General features: G+C 37.7%; 1 protein-coding gene across 2 annotated transcripts in view; it reads right to left on the bottom strand.

Moving 5' to 3' along the window:
* The window catches only part of LOC148036133 (ARM repeat superfamily protein), a 101082-nt gene extending 99577 nt beyond the window's left edge, over positions 1 to 1505 (bottom strand). Inside the window, exon 1 of one of the 2 annotated variants that reach the window (XM_087678136.1) lies at positions 1072 to 1505. In XM_087678136.1, coding sequence (XP_087534262.1) covers positions 1072 to 1362 — 291 coding nt within the window. In that variant the 5' untranslated portion in view covers positions 1363 to 1505. The remainder of the gene's footprint in view (positions 1 to 1071) is intronic. The other variant, XM_087678137.1, reaches the window with a different exon arrangement.
* Positions 1506 to 18492: the final 16987 nt, after the last annotated feature.

Raw genomic sequence — 18492 nt, 5'->3', positions numbered from 1 at the left:
TATGTTGGTGGCACTAGTATAGAAGAGAGGAAGCTAGCCCCAAGTCTAGGAAGCACTCATTTATAAGACACAACACTACTACCAAGGCCTCTAAACTAGATCATACTTTAGAGCTATTGTTGTCACAAGAGATGTGAACTTTGAGGAGTTGCCATCCCCTTTGAAGAGGTGGCTTCTTCTACCCCAACTATACATTCCCCTCCTTTGCGAGGCACCGAGCCCTTCCCTTCATTTGATGTGGCTGAGCACAAACAACTTCCTACTTCCTTGTGTTCTCTAGAGAGCAACCACCACAATCTATTCCTACCAAAATAGTTTTTGGCTTCTAACACCTTCACACATCACCTTGCTCTTGTCATTATCTTTAAGAAGGCAGGCCTAGAACACCGGCTTAAGTGACAAACTTACCAAACAACTGCATAATATGGAGCAGTAGAATACCGACTTAAGTGACAAACTTACCAAACAACTGCATAATATGAAGCAGTACAACTAGCCAAGTGTTTTAAAAAAAATGCATATGATAGGTGTTCCATGTAAGGGCTGCAGGGGATAGTTCGAATAACCACATATAACATTCTTTTCACCCGTATGCTAGGTGTTCCAGGTTAGGCCTTGCTCAACATAGAGCATAGTTTGTGGAAAAACTTCATATCACTAAAACGAAAGCTACCATTGATGTATTGCAAGCAGAGATCGGACAGCCTGGTGACCTTCAGTCTAACAGTCAGTAGGATTGGCACGTTCTATGTTAAGTCTAGTACAGCGCATGAGAAACATGCCTAGTAACCTTCCCTCTAACTGCAACAGTCGGTAGAAATGGCATGGTCTGTGTTAAGTCTAGTACAGCACATGGGAAATACGCCAGGTAACCTTCTCTCTAACTGCAGCAGTCAGAAGAAATGGCATACTCTATATTAAGTCCATTGGCAAGATGCATGAGCAAGGGTCCAAATAGACAATAATCTATGTTCCCCGCCCCCCTAAAAAAGGCATCTATCCATTAATTAAACGTCTGATCAACAGTATTTTGTCACGCAAATGCATTGGCTTCAGACTTCCTGACTGTACCTGTTCTTCTGTGGCAATGGGGGAACAATCCGAGGTGCGCGACTCTCCAGCGGTACTATCAGCAGCTACTGCAAACCTTCTTCCACGCGGAAGTATCAGATGATACACCCCTATGCTGTCGGTCGCTGTAGGAAGGGAGCTGTATGAAGAACACCGTGCGAGGCCGCGAGCTCCACAGCGTGCAGGAGATGGCAGAGGCCATCGTCTGATAACGATTCGCCCTCTTCCATGGGAGAGAAGCTCCCACTGAACTGTGCTATGTGCTGCTGCAGGCATTACTAAGGAATCCATGGGAGCGTATCATCACCCGGGAGACGGAAAAACGAAAGAACTTGTGTCACATTAAACCTTATAAGATTTAAGAAGGTTCACGCCTAAGAACATATTGCTGGTAAGGACATTGGGTGAGTTGCATGTGGTTCCAACTTCCAAGTTCCCCCATTTGCACGTGTGCTTGACCTTTGCGTGAAGAGATTGGGATGAAACCCAATCAAATCACATTGCCATCATCATATCCTTAAAGAAAAGAAGATCATTCGTTAATATTGTCGTGATTAATTTGGTATTAAGCTCCTCCATCTGGACACTAAGTTGTTGGGACATTGGGTTACTACGAAGAAAGCTCCCTTGATAATAGGTCATCTTTATATATCACTAACATCTTTTAGGGGCACTTGCTTGTTGGAACATTTGTCGAGCTCTTTTTGATAGGAGCCTAGTAAGTCCTCATGACTTGAGATCCAAGGCAATCTTTATCAATTACTAAGATCATTTACTCTAATTGATTAAGCACTAGGATGTTGGAACATTTGGCTAACTAGAAATAGAGTTGCTTTGGTAGAATTTAAGCACTTTCCGATTTGCATAAGATTTGTCTTTTTTACTAGAGCAACAGCACTTTCGTTTGCAAATTTGTTCTTTTCTTTTGATTTGAAAATGGGGCCATTCCCATGATATGTGAATCTCCTAACATCAACATAAGCAAGGTTTGATTAGAGGGCCAATGAGAAAAAGGACCACCAAGAAATGCAACCTTCTTTACACAATGGGATAATTTGCTATGTAATGTATCCCACCTCACATGGCATAACCAAATGTATGATGATGAAAAGTATAGGCACTAATAGGTTGTATGCTTACAAGCAGTCCACAAGCATGATAGAGGCCAATGGTTGGACACATTCACCAAAATAGGGAGCCCTCTAGAGTTGTTCTACATGTGTGGGCATTATTAATAGGTAAGTTGAGTGTCAATGTATTGGTTATGTTGTTAGCCCATATCCTTTGCAATGATGTCATACAAATCAACTTTATGACCCTAAAAATGGGCGCATCACAACTTTAGCACTTTGGATAGTTAGACTATAGGTGGTGAAAACTTGAGAGCCAAAATCTGGTCATGGTGATGGTTGTACCATGGGGTTACTAAAGAGATTGATATTCGAGGTCTTGGATTTAAAATAAACCATGAAAATGCACAATAAGATGCAAGTGCCATGAGGTTATTGGTGGCATGGGTTTTATTTGGCTTTCACTGGGTAGGGCTTGGGAGTATCTAGGAATAAACGTATTGGGCTCTAAGTTAAGTGCTCTGGATAGTAGCTCATGTACCTCTACAAGAATTCTTTGCTTAGTCCCATGGATTTGTGCATCATTCAAGTCCATTTTAACATATCATCATCAAAGGTTACTATTAGCAATTGATCTACAACTGCTTTGCTTGCTTCTTGACTAATTGTTGTACTCCCATTAGGGCCAAGTTCTAGCATATTATAGAGTTTGGTTCTATTAAGGTCATATGTGTCAAAATAGATCTAAGTCTAGAAACTATGATTGACATCGCTCTTGTTATGAGATGCTTGAAGGTAGTACCGAGCATCCAATAAGATTAGGTAAGATTTGCTCACCCCACCTTTAGAATTCCAATTCTTGGTGTGACAAAAACCATGTATCTACAATGGTCATATCTAGGGTCCTACTACTATTTCATGTGTGTGTGTATCCAAAGGGTAAGGTCCTTAACAAACCATAGAATGGCATGCTAGTGCACCAATTGGATCTAAAAGTGTTTCTATCATTGGATTTGTCTAACAACAAACTTTGGCATGAATTGTTGGATTATGTGTAGTTTATCATAGATTCTAGTAAGTGTACATTAGCTAATTGGATTTAGAGACGAGCTTACCAAAAGTCAAGTGTGTTTCAAGGCAAGTGTGGTTGTCTTTATGGCCAAAGATGACTACATAGTACCATATTGGTTGGGAAGCAACGAATCACAAACTAAGGTAGGGTAGATTCATGAGACACAATGTGTTCACACAACACAAAATTGTGCTAATAATTAGCAGGTGCTACTATTTTGGCTAGCCTTGGAGGCTTTTTTGAGTTTGCTTTCACTCAAATGTCATGTTCTATTATTTAGAGGTGTTCTTTCAAACATTGGAACCATGGATTGATAGACAGAAAATAGAGCAAACTTAATATATGTGTGTCTTAAAACTTTGATTTGATGAGTGCTTTTTCTAGTCCTTTTGAATTTTTCAACAAAGACGTTTGGTTTTTACTTGAATGCTAAATTGATGCATCAAACTTCATAGTCAAATCTTGGCAAAGATCAAAAGCATTCATTCAAAAGCCATATTAGGATAACCTTAATGAACCTTCCAACACAACCTACCTTTACTTAGCTCCACTTGAGGCTCAAAGAGCTCAAAGAGAAGGAATTTTGAATCTAGGGCATAATATAAAAATACTAACATTGCACATTAAGTAAAATGGAACAAGCCCATGCAATTCAAGACCATTACACTAGTTTGGCAATGTCATTTTCTATTGGTGGGGTTTAAACCCTCAAGAATACGGGCTACAACGACAATGTGATTCTATCCACCAAGCTATTAATCTTAGTTCAAACTTGTGACACCTAAGGAGTATCCAAATGATTACTTATTAACATTCCAATAGCAACTCAAGTTACATGGAAAACAATGTCAACCACTTTAATTAAAAGCAACTAGTTTACTCTCTTTATATGAATCAAGCAATCTATCATTGACAAGTGTCCATATTGTCTATTGTAATCCAAAGATATTGACATGATTTGCATGACCATAGGCACTTAGAAAATGGTATAGGTTGGAACATAGGTTTAGAAAAAGGGTTCTAATTATCATTAGTCAAGCCTTTATGTCCTCTATTGCCCTATAAAGCCATTTTGTGATTTGGATGATAATTCCTTAAGATGATGAACATTCTAAAGTGCAAAACATTGTTTCCTAATAAATGTTCTCTATTGCCCTATAAAGCAGTTTTGTCCTCTATTGCCCTATAAAGCCATTTTGTGATTTGGATGATAATTACTTAAGATGGTAAACGTTCTAAAGTACAAAACATTGTTTCCTTATAAACAAGTCTAATGGTAATGTGGGGTTAGAAAAATGATACAAATCAGGAAATAAAAGTAGAGGTTACACATATGACCCTTGAAGAGGTATTTCAGCTCAGTTTGAATAGGTCTTGAATAGAGGGTCATAATTGATTTATCATTGTACTCTATTATAGTCACCAATCACTTGCAACTATTGTATAGCTCACTCTCAATAGAGCAACACAATTATGTGCCAAGGGTTCTTTGTTATTAAGAGATTGAAAATCTATTCAAAGATTTATTTGTTAAAAAGAATTAAAGTTTTTTGTACATCTATAATTTTGGCCCTTCTAGCTAGCTTTTGCATTCGTACTTGCTACCCATAGATTCAAGAATTTCACCTATTTTGGAGGCTTGTGAATGGTATTTTTGATTGCGATAATGCATGCGGTCATCTTTGTAGCAAACTCCAAGTTATAGAATTATGTTTTTTGATTATGCTTGCCAAACATGTTTGATAACTCATCATAGCTATTAATAAGAAACTTGACAAGAGTGACTTTCATGCTTAGCAAATTAGAATCACAATTTACCTTATGCAAAGGTTTATGGAAGTATATTGTAGGAGAATAGAAGGAAACCAAAGCTCCCTTCATTGGGGGCCCAACCACAATTTAAGTTAACATTGAAAAGGTTTGGATGAAAAATCCCATAAGATTTCAATTGCATAGGCAACAATATAAGTTAACACTAAGGAGATTTGGAATGAAAAATCCCATAAGATTTTTGTTGCATTAACAACAATATTAAGTTCAAAATCTCATTTTTTATCTCATAGAAGAAACCCATCCATATTCAATAACAAATCCATCTATAGTCACAAGGAAACTAATGGGCATCTCAAACTACCTCACATTTACAAATGTGGCATAGATCCAACTTGTGCACAATGAAGGTTATCTTAGGCAAATTAGTTCCACAAATGCTATGCCATTGGGGCCATGGAATGTGGATCAACTTGCACTTTGTTCATGGGGAGTGGATGTAACTTCCATGGCCTCAAGGACCAATATTGTACCACTGCTTTGCCTAAAGCAAGTTGATATGAGTTCTAACATAATAGCATAAACTTTCGTACATTGCTTGCAATCGGAAATCTCCCCAATTAATTAGGTTTAACTAACCATAGGACACTCTTGTCGGGGTGGCATCCACCCATTTTTCAAGCACACACCCAAATAAATCTTTCAACCTCCACTTGTTGACTTTGGACAAAGCGAGGAATTTCCCTTTTGAGAAATCTCTTGAATTGAATTGTCACAATAAAAAATCAAGAACATTTAAGATAATGTGCAAACTAGTCCTTTTAAGGCTTTTATTTCAGCTGCTCACTTTATAACCTCAATCATTGTACATAATGCATCCTTGCAAGCATTAGGTGCTAAATCAAGCATCATAAATTTAGCCACAAAAAAGGAATGCATATTTAGTTATTAATTTTCTCTATGATCCTCTTAAGTACCCTTATTACTTAAGTACCAAGGTTTTGTGCTTAGTTTAAGGATCACATTTAGTTATAATGCCTCTAATATTTGTTGTCTTGCTTGAAGGGCATTAGTGGCTAGAGGTTTAAAATATTAATGGGTTGGGATCACTCAATATGACCTTGGATCCTTGTAATCAAGGTCAAGGATACTTGTGACTCAGGGAAATGGGTTGATAAATCATCTAACTTTAGGTTTAGGTGTCCTTCTAACCCTCTAATTGCTAGCTTCCTTGGTTTGATGGCCTTGAAATAAGAGTGGTTTCTAAACTTGAACTCAATAAAGATTTGCATCCCTAAAGGACAAGTTTCCCCATAACATGCTTTTCCTCAAAGAAGTTAGGGTTTATGTGGTGTCCCCTATTGAATGATAATGATGCATTATTCTTGTTCATTTCACCTATTTGATGCCTTACATTATTTGCACAATCCAATCCTCCCATTGATTGTTACTACTTTAATACCCTTTTCAATTTCCTAGCTCTCCTATTAGGTTTATTTGGTGGCTCAACACTTTCTTTGTATAGAACACTAGGTTTGGTTTATGATGCTCTAGTTACTAAGTTTGAATCAAGTAATCAATGTCTCCTTGTTTGCTAGGGTTACTAAATTATCTTTAGGGTCTTTAGTTAGATCACTAGTCAACATCTATTTATTACTTTCCTCTCTTTGTTTGTATTCTTTCCCTATGATCATTACTTATTTAATCTCCTTTTCAATTTCTTAACTATCATGTTAGGTTTAGTTGGTAGGTTGATGCTTTTCTCATATAAAACACTAGGTTTGGTTTATGATGCTCTAGTTAATAACTTTGGATTAGGTAACCAATGCCCCCTTTGTTGCTAGGACTACTAAGTTATACTTAGGATCTTTAGTTGAGTCACTAGTCAACACCTATTTATTAATTTCATCTCCTTCATATAGAATTTTATTAGCATTCCCTAGGGCTCTCCCTCATTTATAAATCTCTTCCCCTTCCATTCTTGGCTCACTAATAGTTTAGCTTAAGGTTACGATAGGGTTCCAAGCTAGATCGACTAACAATTCTATGACATGTTTGATTGAGAGTTTGTTATAGGATAATAAGGCTTGATGACTCTTGCTTAGTCCCCATAGACTCAAGAAGTCTATTTTAGACATCTTGCTTAATCTCCAAGTAAGGAAAAGGTAGAAGAGATGGGGAGGGAGTCAAGGAGAGTAGCAAGCCATTAATAGTCAGTTAGAAAAGCTCTCTCTCTCTCTCTCCCTCCCTCTCTCCCTCCCTCTCTCTCTCTCTCTCTCTCTCTCTCTCTCTCTCTCTCTCTCTCTCTCTCTCTCTCTCTCTCTCTCTCTCTCTCTCTCTCTCTCTCTCTCTCTAACTAGACCCCAAGGTAGCTTTACAGCTTTAAAGTGGGTTTTTTTTTGGGGGCAGAAAGGGGGGGGGGGGGGAGCAATGGATCATGAGAGATTCCCTTTCCTAGCATCATCAACCACAAAAATGGTGTGTATCACTTTTTTCATTTGTTTTTAATTAACTTTAATTACATCTCCCCTTAGAGGGCATTCCCACCTAATCAATTGAAAAATGGTGACCTTATGCCCTAAGGGACACTCTCACCAGTGAGGAGAACAATTGTAGGTGTGGGAGGAACTTTGTGAGATGAAATGAAATATGGGTTCATGTGGCTTGCGTTTTTTGTCAAGCTCGAGGTTAGGCCATGTTCAATGAAAAAGTCCATTGTCATTTTTGTATACGAGAAAGGTTTAAAAGAATTACTCAATGATAAATAGAATTTTGGTGAATCTTGGTTCCAACAGATAATAAAATACATGTGCATGAGATCCCAAAGAAATGTGACAATTTTGGATCAAACATATTATATATTCTTGTTTTTCTTGGAGGCACTAGCCTTAAACATTTATCTTTTTAAAGCTTTGAGACTTGTATTTAAGCTTTATTCTAAGCCTAGTAAGGGTAACATTATGATTTCATTTGACACAATGGTTTTTTGAAAATGATGATTGGAAGCATTGTGACCAATGTTAGAAACATCACATAGCCACTTAACAAAGTTGATCAAAATAAGTTTCATACTTGGAAGTTTAGAATCACAATTTTTATTGTGCCAAAGGTTTATGGAAGATAAGAGAATAGAAGGAATCGATTCTCTCTTTAATCGGGCTCTAGGGACAACAATAAAAGCTTTGGGGAGCTTGGAAGACAAAATCATGTGAGGCTTCCATTGTAGTAGCAAAAAGTTTTAAGTTCAAATTTACAAAAATTCTCATGGAAAAGGTTTATAGAAGTATATGATAGAAGAGAGAAGGAAGCAAAAAGGAGGCAAATCCCCTTTTGACAAAAATCCAACCAAACCAAAGGTTTACAAAAGTGTATCATGAAAGAAGAGAAGGAATCAAATCTACCTGTAATAGAGATCCAACCACAATAGAAAATTAGCACAAGGGAGGATCGAAAAAAAATCCCTCTAATTTGTCCATTTTTCACATACCTACCCTTAACTAGGTTAGAGGAGCCACATTCAATAATTGCTTGAACACCATCCATGAGTAGCACTATTTGGACCCCCATAGGATTCATTGACTTCTTGATCGAGTAGTCTCTGAGTTTACCTTGGAGTGAAACATCAAGGCCTCATCCCAAAGGATCAAACTTGAGGGTCCCTAAAGTTCAATGATCTACCTAAAAACAATAATCTAACACCCATCCTCAAGAAACCACTTTGTGGCCTCTCAAGGATGAGAATAACCAACACTGCACTTTCAACAAGTGTGTGAAATGGGGGGGGGGGGGGGGGGGGGGGTTTGTCAACAACTCTACCTCAGCATAGTCACACTAACATTCCCCTAAATTAATGTTGGTTTGGGTTCTATATGGCCACTTAGATAGTCACAATTAATCAACTCTAATTCTAACAATAATGTAGAAAGCCATCCAACTATCTAAATCCATTCATCCTTAGGATGGGGTTATAGGGACCTCCATCCACCCACTTTTGACCCTTTTAGTTATTTAAGCAATGTATGCAACCACATTATGAAAATATATACAATTACCTTGCCTAAATAATATGTTACATAAGTTTCACTGCACAATCATTATTGCACAACATGCCAACAATCAATCATTGGAAAATATTTACTTTTAATTAGGCTCAATTACTTTATTTCAATCCTTGTGAGATTCCAATTTCTACATATAGTTCTTATATCTCTTATCTAGAATTTGAGTTCTTCCATCCTAATTCAAGTAATGGGGATCATGAATTCTTGCATAGGCCGATAGAAGGGAACTAGTCCAATGATGGCACATAGTTGGTCCCATGCATCGAACTTCCATATAATCACTTCACTCTTCTTATTATAAACCCAAGCACAATCATAAAGTAGTCATAGGACAACAATGAACACAATCCTTTCCAAGGAATCCTAATGATAATAATAACTTAATAACACATCAATGCATCAAAAAACTTGGACTAATTGGCTTGATGATGGAAAGTCAATTTCTCCTTTGTTGTTTGTTATTGTGGTGATATCATTGGCTTGAACAATATCTCCATCATGTATGGTTTTTGCTTCTCTGCTTCTTTTACATGCAATAGTGATTTGCAAAAAAAAAAATGGTAGTTGTCTTGGATGGAATAAATGGATGATATTAATACATATGCAATGGATAATATCAATAATTGTATGATTGGAGAGGTTTGCAGTTATTCTCTCTCTTTTTTTTGTATTTTACAAACTACACTCTAGCAAATCTCTATCTCTAATACTTCTCTCTCTTTCTCTTTCTTCTCTATCCCCCTCCTTTCTCTCTATTTCTCTATACCTATTATTTCTCTCTCTCACTACCTCCTACGAGCTAACACCCAAGGTGGGCATGGCATCCTTTTGCAATAACATATCAAGTTATGGCATTTTATTGAGTGAGGATTAGGGTTACCCTTCCCCAACACTTGGACTACTTGAGCTCCTCAATGGGGTGCTTGTTGCCTACCCCCGCTAGTGAAATGCTAGTCTTCTTGGAGCTATCAACCAAAGGAAGTGGAAATCAGCTAGGTTGTTTGACAAAAGTAGGGGTATAAGGGTCTTGCCTTGTGACAGTGCTTGCACAACTTGTTGGGCATACCCAACTCACAAAACAAAACTATCCTTTCCCTAGCTAACACTCTTTATCTCACTGGTTCTTTCTCTAATTATTCCCCCTCTCTCTCTCTAAATCGCATTTCTCACTAATATTCTCTTCTCTCATGATTTTCTCTCTTTCTGTATCTCTTCCTCACTCCCTCTCTCACAATCTCTTGCTAGCTCTAACTACTCTCTTCTCACTACCTCCATTTCCCCCCTACACACTCTTTAGCTCTCATTATCTCTATGTTCTATTTTCTCTCTCATTACTCTCTCTCTTTCTCACACACTCACACACGCACACACACACACACTCTCTCTCTCACCCCCCATAGAATATAAGTTGCACCTTATGTGTGCATGAGAGCATGAGAGGTGACACATTATTACTCTTAGGAAGTACACACACACACACACACACACACACACACACACACACACACACACACACACACACACACACACACACACACACACACACACACACACACACACACACACACACACACACACACACACACACACACACACACACACACACACACACACACACACACACACACACACACACACACACACACACACACACACACACACACACACACACACACACACACACACACACACACACACACACACACACACACACACACACACACACACACACACACACACACACACACACACACACACACACACACACACACACACACACACACACACACACACACACACAGAGAGAGAGAGAGAGAGAGAGAGAGAGAGAGAGAGAGAGAGAGAGAGAGAGAGAGAGAGAGAGAGAGAGAGAGATGTTCAAATGTGAGGAGGAGGGGCAATGGCAAATGAGGGGGGCATGAGAGTAAGCTTGGTTACCTTTTGAACTTGATTGTTAAGCATTAATTGACTGCACAATTGATATTGTGAGTTATGGGACATCTTATCACCATACAAATTCTTTGATCCCATTAACAAAATCTCATAATAAGAACAAAAAGCATCTCCTTGCTCTTTTATGTTCTCCTAAATTGAGAAGACACAGCAAGAGAGATCCTTTTACACCACCCATTTAAGTATAATGCAATTTCAATGATGTCAATCAACACATCCATTTGACATTTCATGGGACTAAGGTAATCTCAACTTTTAGCATAGAGGAATTTGCAGGGAACTATTAAACCAATCCCACCACCCATGACTAATGAGGGGAGTGATACCTTGCTATGAGAATTCTTGGATACGCAAGCTAAAAACCCACAATCAATAAGCCAAAAGGGACCCATTTCACAATCTAAGAAAAATGGAAAGTCTCAATGGCAGTTGAAGAAAGAATTTGACCAATCCAAGGCTATTATATTTGTGCACATAAAGTGAATCCAACAACTAAAAAACCATAGATGGTCATGTACCTTCTTGAGAGGGGTTCCCAAAGCTTTGCTTATAGCACAAGGATACCACTAAGGAAACTACTAACTTTGGATTCCAAAAAGTATTGATATTACTTGGAAACTTTGCAAGAGATTTACCAACTTGTTTATCGAGAACAATAATCTAGTTTCAAAGCCCATGCCACACATCCTAAGCCCACATCAACATCTAAAATAACTTGGCCCATAAAACCTAATATGTTATGTTAGCCATGGCTTGATACATCTTATTTACCTTTACCTTGCTTACGGTTCATACATTAGGTTATGTTGTCTTTTCATGTAAATGGACTTAGTATGCCATAGGAAATGAAGTTACTAATGCTATTCAAGTGTGGCATAAAAGGGTGAGCCTTCTTGTATCATTAGCAGACCGAAACTATATATATGATGGGATTCTTGGGAATAGAAATGTTTTGGATAGTTCTAACCATCATTATGTTGTGTATTTTTGCCATATTTTAGTTGTGTTCTCTCTTCTTTGTCTCATTCATGCTATCGTAATTGGTCTATGATGTGTTCTCATAATTTTGTAGCATTATCTCTAAGTTTTATGCTTATTTCCTAATATAGTAGGATTCTTTTCCACAATGCCTATAGTAATCAATTGTGTTCATGTATACAACATTGTAGGCCTATTATGGATTCTGCATACATTACGGCTGTAACACTTTGGCAATCTTGCCATTGTCATCTCAAACCTTTGGTTTGAAGTGTGAAAAACAACTTGGCTTTATGGAGGAAAATCGAATTTCCTATATGTAATTTAAAGAGTTTTCTACATATATGTCTTAGAATTGTTTTTCTAAACCTTTATTTTAAAAACCCAACCAAAAAACTAATTTGTTTTGATGTAGAAGTCTAAATTTCTTGTAAAACCTGAAGCAATGATATATTCCCTAAAGCAGGATGATGTAGTTTCAAGGCTTCATCTTGCATCTCTGTGTATATGCCAAAGAATTATCCACACTTGTCAAATGTCATTCTTACATGGAGTAAGTCCAAGGAATTGAGAGAAGTATGGGCCCAACAATAGGAGCTGGGGATAGTGCAGAATGAGAGAGGAGAAGCAAGAGGATTTACCACCGTAGATGAAGAAGTATTTACAAACTACATAGAGGATTTCTAGGATGTGGGTATCTCTCCATGAATCACTACAGTTTATCATTCTCATGCTAGCTCTACAGAGACTCCTCCAAGTCCTCTAGATGAAGATGATGAAGTCCCTACCTTGCAAGATCAAATAAGCCCCACGATCATGTGGCTTAAAGATTGCAGCATCTAATACTGGGAAGGGCAGTCTTGTTTTATAGAGTTCAATAATAACTACAAAGAAATCTCTCAATTTTAATCCTTTACTCCCATTGAAGAAGAAATAACAAAAGAAAATGAATCCCAATCCACCTATTAATTCTAAGGTCAGAGCTTCTAAATCTTTTGGAAAGAAGAAATAGGATCCGGACTACCATGTTATGTAGTTCGAGATAGGGTGGTTGGCTAGTGGTTTTAATAATATGTATGGGGACCAAGTTAAACTATATAAGTTTATTGAAACCTTCAAGGGTAAGGCTATGGATTGGTATAGCACTTATGATGTTGCTCATTTTACTACATATAATGCACTTAAATATGTTTTTTAAAGTAGTTTTAGAAAACATAAGATAGCCATAGATGTGTTAAAGAAGTTAAAACAAAGCAAGTAAAAGTCAATGTTGGTGCAAAGATTATGCACTAAAATTCAAGAATTTGTTTAAAAAAATTGGATGTTGCAAACAAACTATCATTGGATCTGCAGTATTCATACTTTGTGAAAGGTTTGGACAAAACTATTGCTAGTGTAATATTGATAATATAGAAGTGTAGGGAAATGCTACCATAGATGTGTTGGATGATGCTATCCAAAGGGTAGAGATGAGACTTGGCAAGAGTAAGTCCAAGAAAAAGGCTAGTACGGATTCTTTAAATTTTGAATTTGAAGATCAGATACTCTAGGGACAAGAAGAAAGGAAAAGATAAAGATGAAAAGATGGCTTTGGAAAAGTCGTTGGAAAAGAAAATCAAGAAGCAGTTGTTGGATATTGGAGTGATTATTTCTCTAAGAAATGTTAAGTTGCGTAATGTATGTCATAAGATAGGTCACACAAAGTTAAGGAATGCTAGACTAACCCAATAGTACAAAATGTTAGAATCAACTAGCACCGCCAGTGGCATTGGTTAATTTGATTGCACCTGAGATGGCACAATAGAGAGGGTTTATGGCAAATAGGCTTGGTCTATTTGTGAGATTTTTAGCTTTCTCCTACCAATATCAGTGATGACCTTTCCTTGCCTAGTGTTAATTTTTTGTTGCTAGCTAAGTGGATTATCATGGTGTTGTAGAAGGAAACATCTACACCTTTGACATCTAGCAGAGTTCTTACTAGTTTTGGTGTCTCGATGGTCACTATTTCTAAATATAGAAGAAGCTATGCCTAATCCTTCAGGATAGGTTTATGCCATCAGATTAGCCACCAAAGCAATGGGGAAATGACCAGCCAATACATTGGAATAATGCTCAACAGAGGTCAGCAAGGACCTTGCTACTACTATGGCAAGTAGGGGCACATGCCAAGACCTAACTATGAATTTTGGGTATGCCATAGGATTGAGAGGGAGATGCAGATCAACAATTAGTGGGAGATGCAATCACGAGGAACATCTCATGGATAGCAACCATTGGTACCCACAATAGTGATCTTAGTCAAGATTCCTAGTGCACATATCACAAAGGGCTAGGCAGTAGGCCAATAGATGGAGCATAAAATTAGAGAATTTGTGGAAAAAGAGGTGCCAATTGAAGGTGTATCAAGTGTAGGCCAGCATGGGTTAGAACAACATGTGGGTTGTGACCATTTGAATTGCATTATTGTAGAGGACTATTTGGATGATACAAAAGTCTTGGTGTCATCTGACCATGGCTTGATACATCTTATTTACCCTTACCTTAGTTATTGTTCATACCTTATCTTATGTTGTCTTTTACTATAAATGGAATTAGTATGTCATAGGAAATGAAGTTACTAATGCTGTTATAGGTGTGGCCTAAAAGGATGAGTCTTCTTGTATAATTAGTAGACCACTGCTATATGTATGATGGGATTCTTGGGAGTAGAAATGCTTTGATAGTTCCAACCATCATCATGTTGTGTATTTCTGCTATATATTAGTTGTGTTCTTTGTTCTTTATCTCATTTATGCTGTCATAATTGGTCTATGATGTATTCTCAAAGTTATGTGGAATTATCTCTGAGTTTTATTCTTATTTCCTAATATGGTTCTTTTTTGAAGTGATTGTATTAGTCTACTATGTTCTTGTATACACAATTGTAGCCCTCTTATGTATTTTGCATAGATTGGGGTCTATAACATGGTATACAGGCAAAAGGATATCAATCCCACTACTAGTCACTACTCGCCCCATCACAACCAAAGCAATGAGACAACCCCCCTCACTATCCCAATTGTGTAGTTGCAACAAACTCTAGACATTGCTTCGACTATCCCTAAAAAAGACAAGGCAAGCATCACAATGGTAGTAGGTGCTAGCCCTATAGGACGACAAACTTTAAATAAGTTTCCACCACAAGTACAAACCCAAAATCCAACCAATCACAAAAGGAGGAACTAAAAAAGCCAAATTGACCAATGTATCCACAGAACTCTCTTATGTTCTTTTCTCTCTCATCCCTCTTATAGACCATAACTTCTACCTCGCATCCCACAATTGCTTCCTTCTCAAGTAGTATTAGAGGGACATTTGGCGTTCATCAAAGCTTGTGCTTGGAGTGAGGAGAGTGAGGAGTGAAGCTTTGTTGCAAAGGTTGAGGATTCAAGCTTCCTATTCAACATTGATGCTCATTGCCCACACATTGATAGATGTATCATTCTCATCGTCGAGATCTAGATCTGAGGCAAGCAAGTACTTGAGCCATTATGGCTCCATTTGGGGCTACCTTTGGTAGTGATTTTGGAAGCCATTTATGGCTAGATTTGAAGTAAACAAGCTTGGCTTTTGGTGCTCACAAAGAGATCTTCGTACATGGTTTTGATGCATGCAAGCACATGGGCAGCTTGTTTCTTGAAAGCAAGGGGTTTAAGTAAGGGGTCTACTTAGATCTATCAGAGGGCTTTCTTAAGCTTAGGCTCTGCTTGTTTTGAAGCAAGGGATCTACTTGTGTTTGTAATAGAGAAACAGAAAAGAGAGAGTTGACGATTTGCCAAGGTAGTGATATCTATGGGATGTGCTGTTGTGATCAAAATGCTTTAGGAGGAGGGAACATAAGATAGCTATGTGGGTACAAAATGAATGATACCTTATTATTTTTTATCTTCAGTTATATATGTCTGTATGATGTGTACAAATACAAGGGGTACCCAGCTTTTGGCCACTAGCCTCTACCCCAACAACCTCCCATTAAAGGTCAACATGGCTTTATGGGAGTATAAGAAGAGAGTGAAGATACTATCCATTAGCAGTCTATAGTATGCAAAGCACTTAGAAGTCTTTGTGAGAAAATTGTACATTTATCATCTATAGGGATCTTGATAAGCTCAATGCACTTGTCCCCGGGCTCCTTCCTAGTGAAGTGATATTTGATCTCAATATGCTTGTCCTCAAGCTTTTTCCTAAATAAAGTGATACTTCACCTCAATATGCTTTGTATTTGCATGAAATACAAGATTCCATGCTAATAGAATGGCACTCTATCATAGTGCAATGTGGGTACCTCTCTTATCTTAATTAAGTATCCAACTAAGCAAGTAAGCTATGTAGCTTTCTTTAGGCCTAAGTGGCTGCAACATACTCTACCTCAATAGTAGATAAAGTTGTACATGGTTGCAATCAAGAGATCCAAGAGACTACACCACCTATGAAAGTGAATGCAAAACCTATAGTAGACCTCCTAGAGTCTACATTGCTTGTAAAATTAGCATCTACATATCCAAGAATAAATACATCCTTCCTTTTAAAGTATATGCAGATAGATCTAGTGTCGTTGAAGTATGCCATGATACTCTTTACTACCTCCCAATGCTTCTTCCCAGGGTTTGCCATATACTTGCTAACTATTCCCATTGTATAGGTAATGTGTGGATGTGTAGCAACCATGGCGTACAAGTACCAATCGCGTATGCATACAAAAACTTGACCATTTCAGCCTTCTACTCATCCAACTTGGCACTATTCTCTTGGCTAAGTCTTATATAGAGGCAATGAAACATTGATAGACTTCCCCCACTCCATATTGAAATGTTCAAATATCTTGCCAATGTATTCATTTTTAGAAAAATAGAGCATATTTTTCTCTCGATCTTGCACAATGTGCATAGTAAGAATGTGACTAGCATTTCTTAAGTCCTTTATGTTAACGGTTTCATGTAACTATCTTTAAACATCTACATCCATAATGGAATTCCTAGCAATCAACATGTCATCCACACATAAAATGAAGATCACAAGACTACCATCCCTAGCCTTTCTTGTATATAGGCAGTAATCAATCTCACTCCTAGTATACCCTTAAGACTGCATGACGACATCAGACTTATGATACTATTCCTGGGAGCTTGTTTCAAACCATAGAAGCTCTTATGTAGCTTACACACCAATTGCTCCTTATCTTCCACAACAAACCCCTTAGGCTATTGTATGTAAATATCCTCATGCAAGTGGTCTTCATATCCATCCAAACCAACGGCATATCCTCTATAGCAACCAAATCAAGAATTGTATAAAGGGTGGTCTCCTTGACCTAGTGGTGAGAAGATCTCATCAAAGTTAATTTCCTTATCTTGCTTAAATCCTTTGGCTACCAATCTTGCCTTGTATTTAAGCAGACCCACTTACATAGCAATGCATGTTTGCCCTTAGGAAAAGGAACTACTTCCAGGTAGCACTCTTTTCTAAAGAATCCATCTTTGACTTCATATCCCTCTTCTGCTTATGATTGTCATTCCTAGTCATAGTATTTGCATAACAAAAAGGTTCACTGTAATCCATGACCATGATATAGTTTAGAGATGGAGTGTATTTATGTGGTGGTCTAGAAACCCTCATAGACCTTCATAGAACTAGCTTAATGGGAGGCTCTAGCTATCTCATCTATCTATCATATAAAACATGAGGCTATTCACCATCTCATTGTACTCTCACCTCAGCATTTCCTGATTGTCCAAGCCTTACATCACATGGAATAGGTTGTACAATCTACTTGTGTTGGCTATCCATCCTCTTTAGATAGTACTCTATGGATCTCAACCATTTTAATGAGTTGCTTATGCATTTTATCCTCATTAAAGATAACATCATGCATGTGTACTATCTCCTTTGATTCAAGATCCCATGAGCAATGCCACATTTCATATGATTCTTTGTATCCAAGAAAAATGCATTTCTTAGACTCAGAATCAAGCTTACTCCACTTGTCCCTAGGTTGTGCATAAATGCCTCACAGCCAAAAATATGCAAGTGATCATAACTGAGTCTCTTGCCAAACCATAATTCCTCTGGTATCTTGCCAACCAATGGCTTGGTAGGGAGACATGCATTGTTGTCTTTATAACTTTAGCCCAAAATCCATTAAAGTGAGATTAGTATTAGAGAGCATACCATGGATCCTTTCTTAATGGTCTTGTTCATCTTCTCAACCACACCATTTTGAGCAGGATTTTCAAGAGCTAACAACTCTCTCTCAATACCATGACTTGCACAAAAGTTCCTAAAGGCATGCGAGGTATACTCTCCACCATAATCAATCCTGAAGCACTTTAAGCTTCTTGCTTGCTTGATTCTCTATAAATGTCAAGAACTTTTGAAATGCATCCAATACATCACTCTTCTTGCAAAGAGGATAAGCTCAAACCTTCCTTGTGGCATCATCTATAAAAGCAACAAAGTACAATGCTCCACCCAATGAAAT

The sequence above is a fragment of the Lygodium microphyllum genome, chromosome 5 (assembly GCF_053477565.2).
Source record: "Lygodium microphyllum isolate KBCC chromosome 5, Lygodium_microphyllum_v1.1.10, whole genome shotgun sequence".
NCBI classification, from domain to species: domain Eukaryota; kingdom Viridiplantae; phylum Streptophyta; class Polypodiopsida; order Schizaeales; family Lygodiaceae; genus Lygodium; species Lygodium microphyllum.
This window is presented reverse-complemented; position numbering and strand designations above follow the sequence as displayed.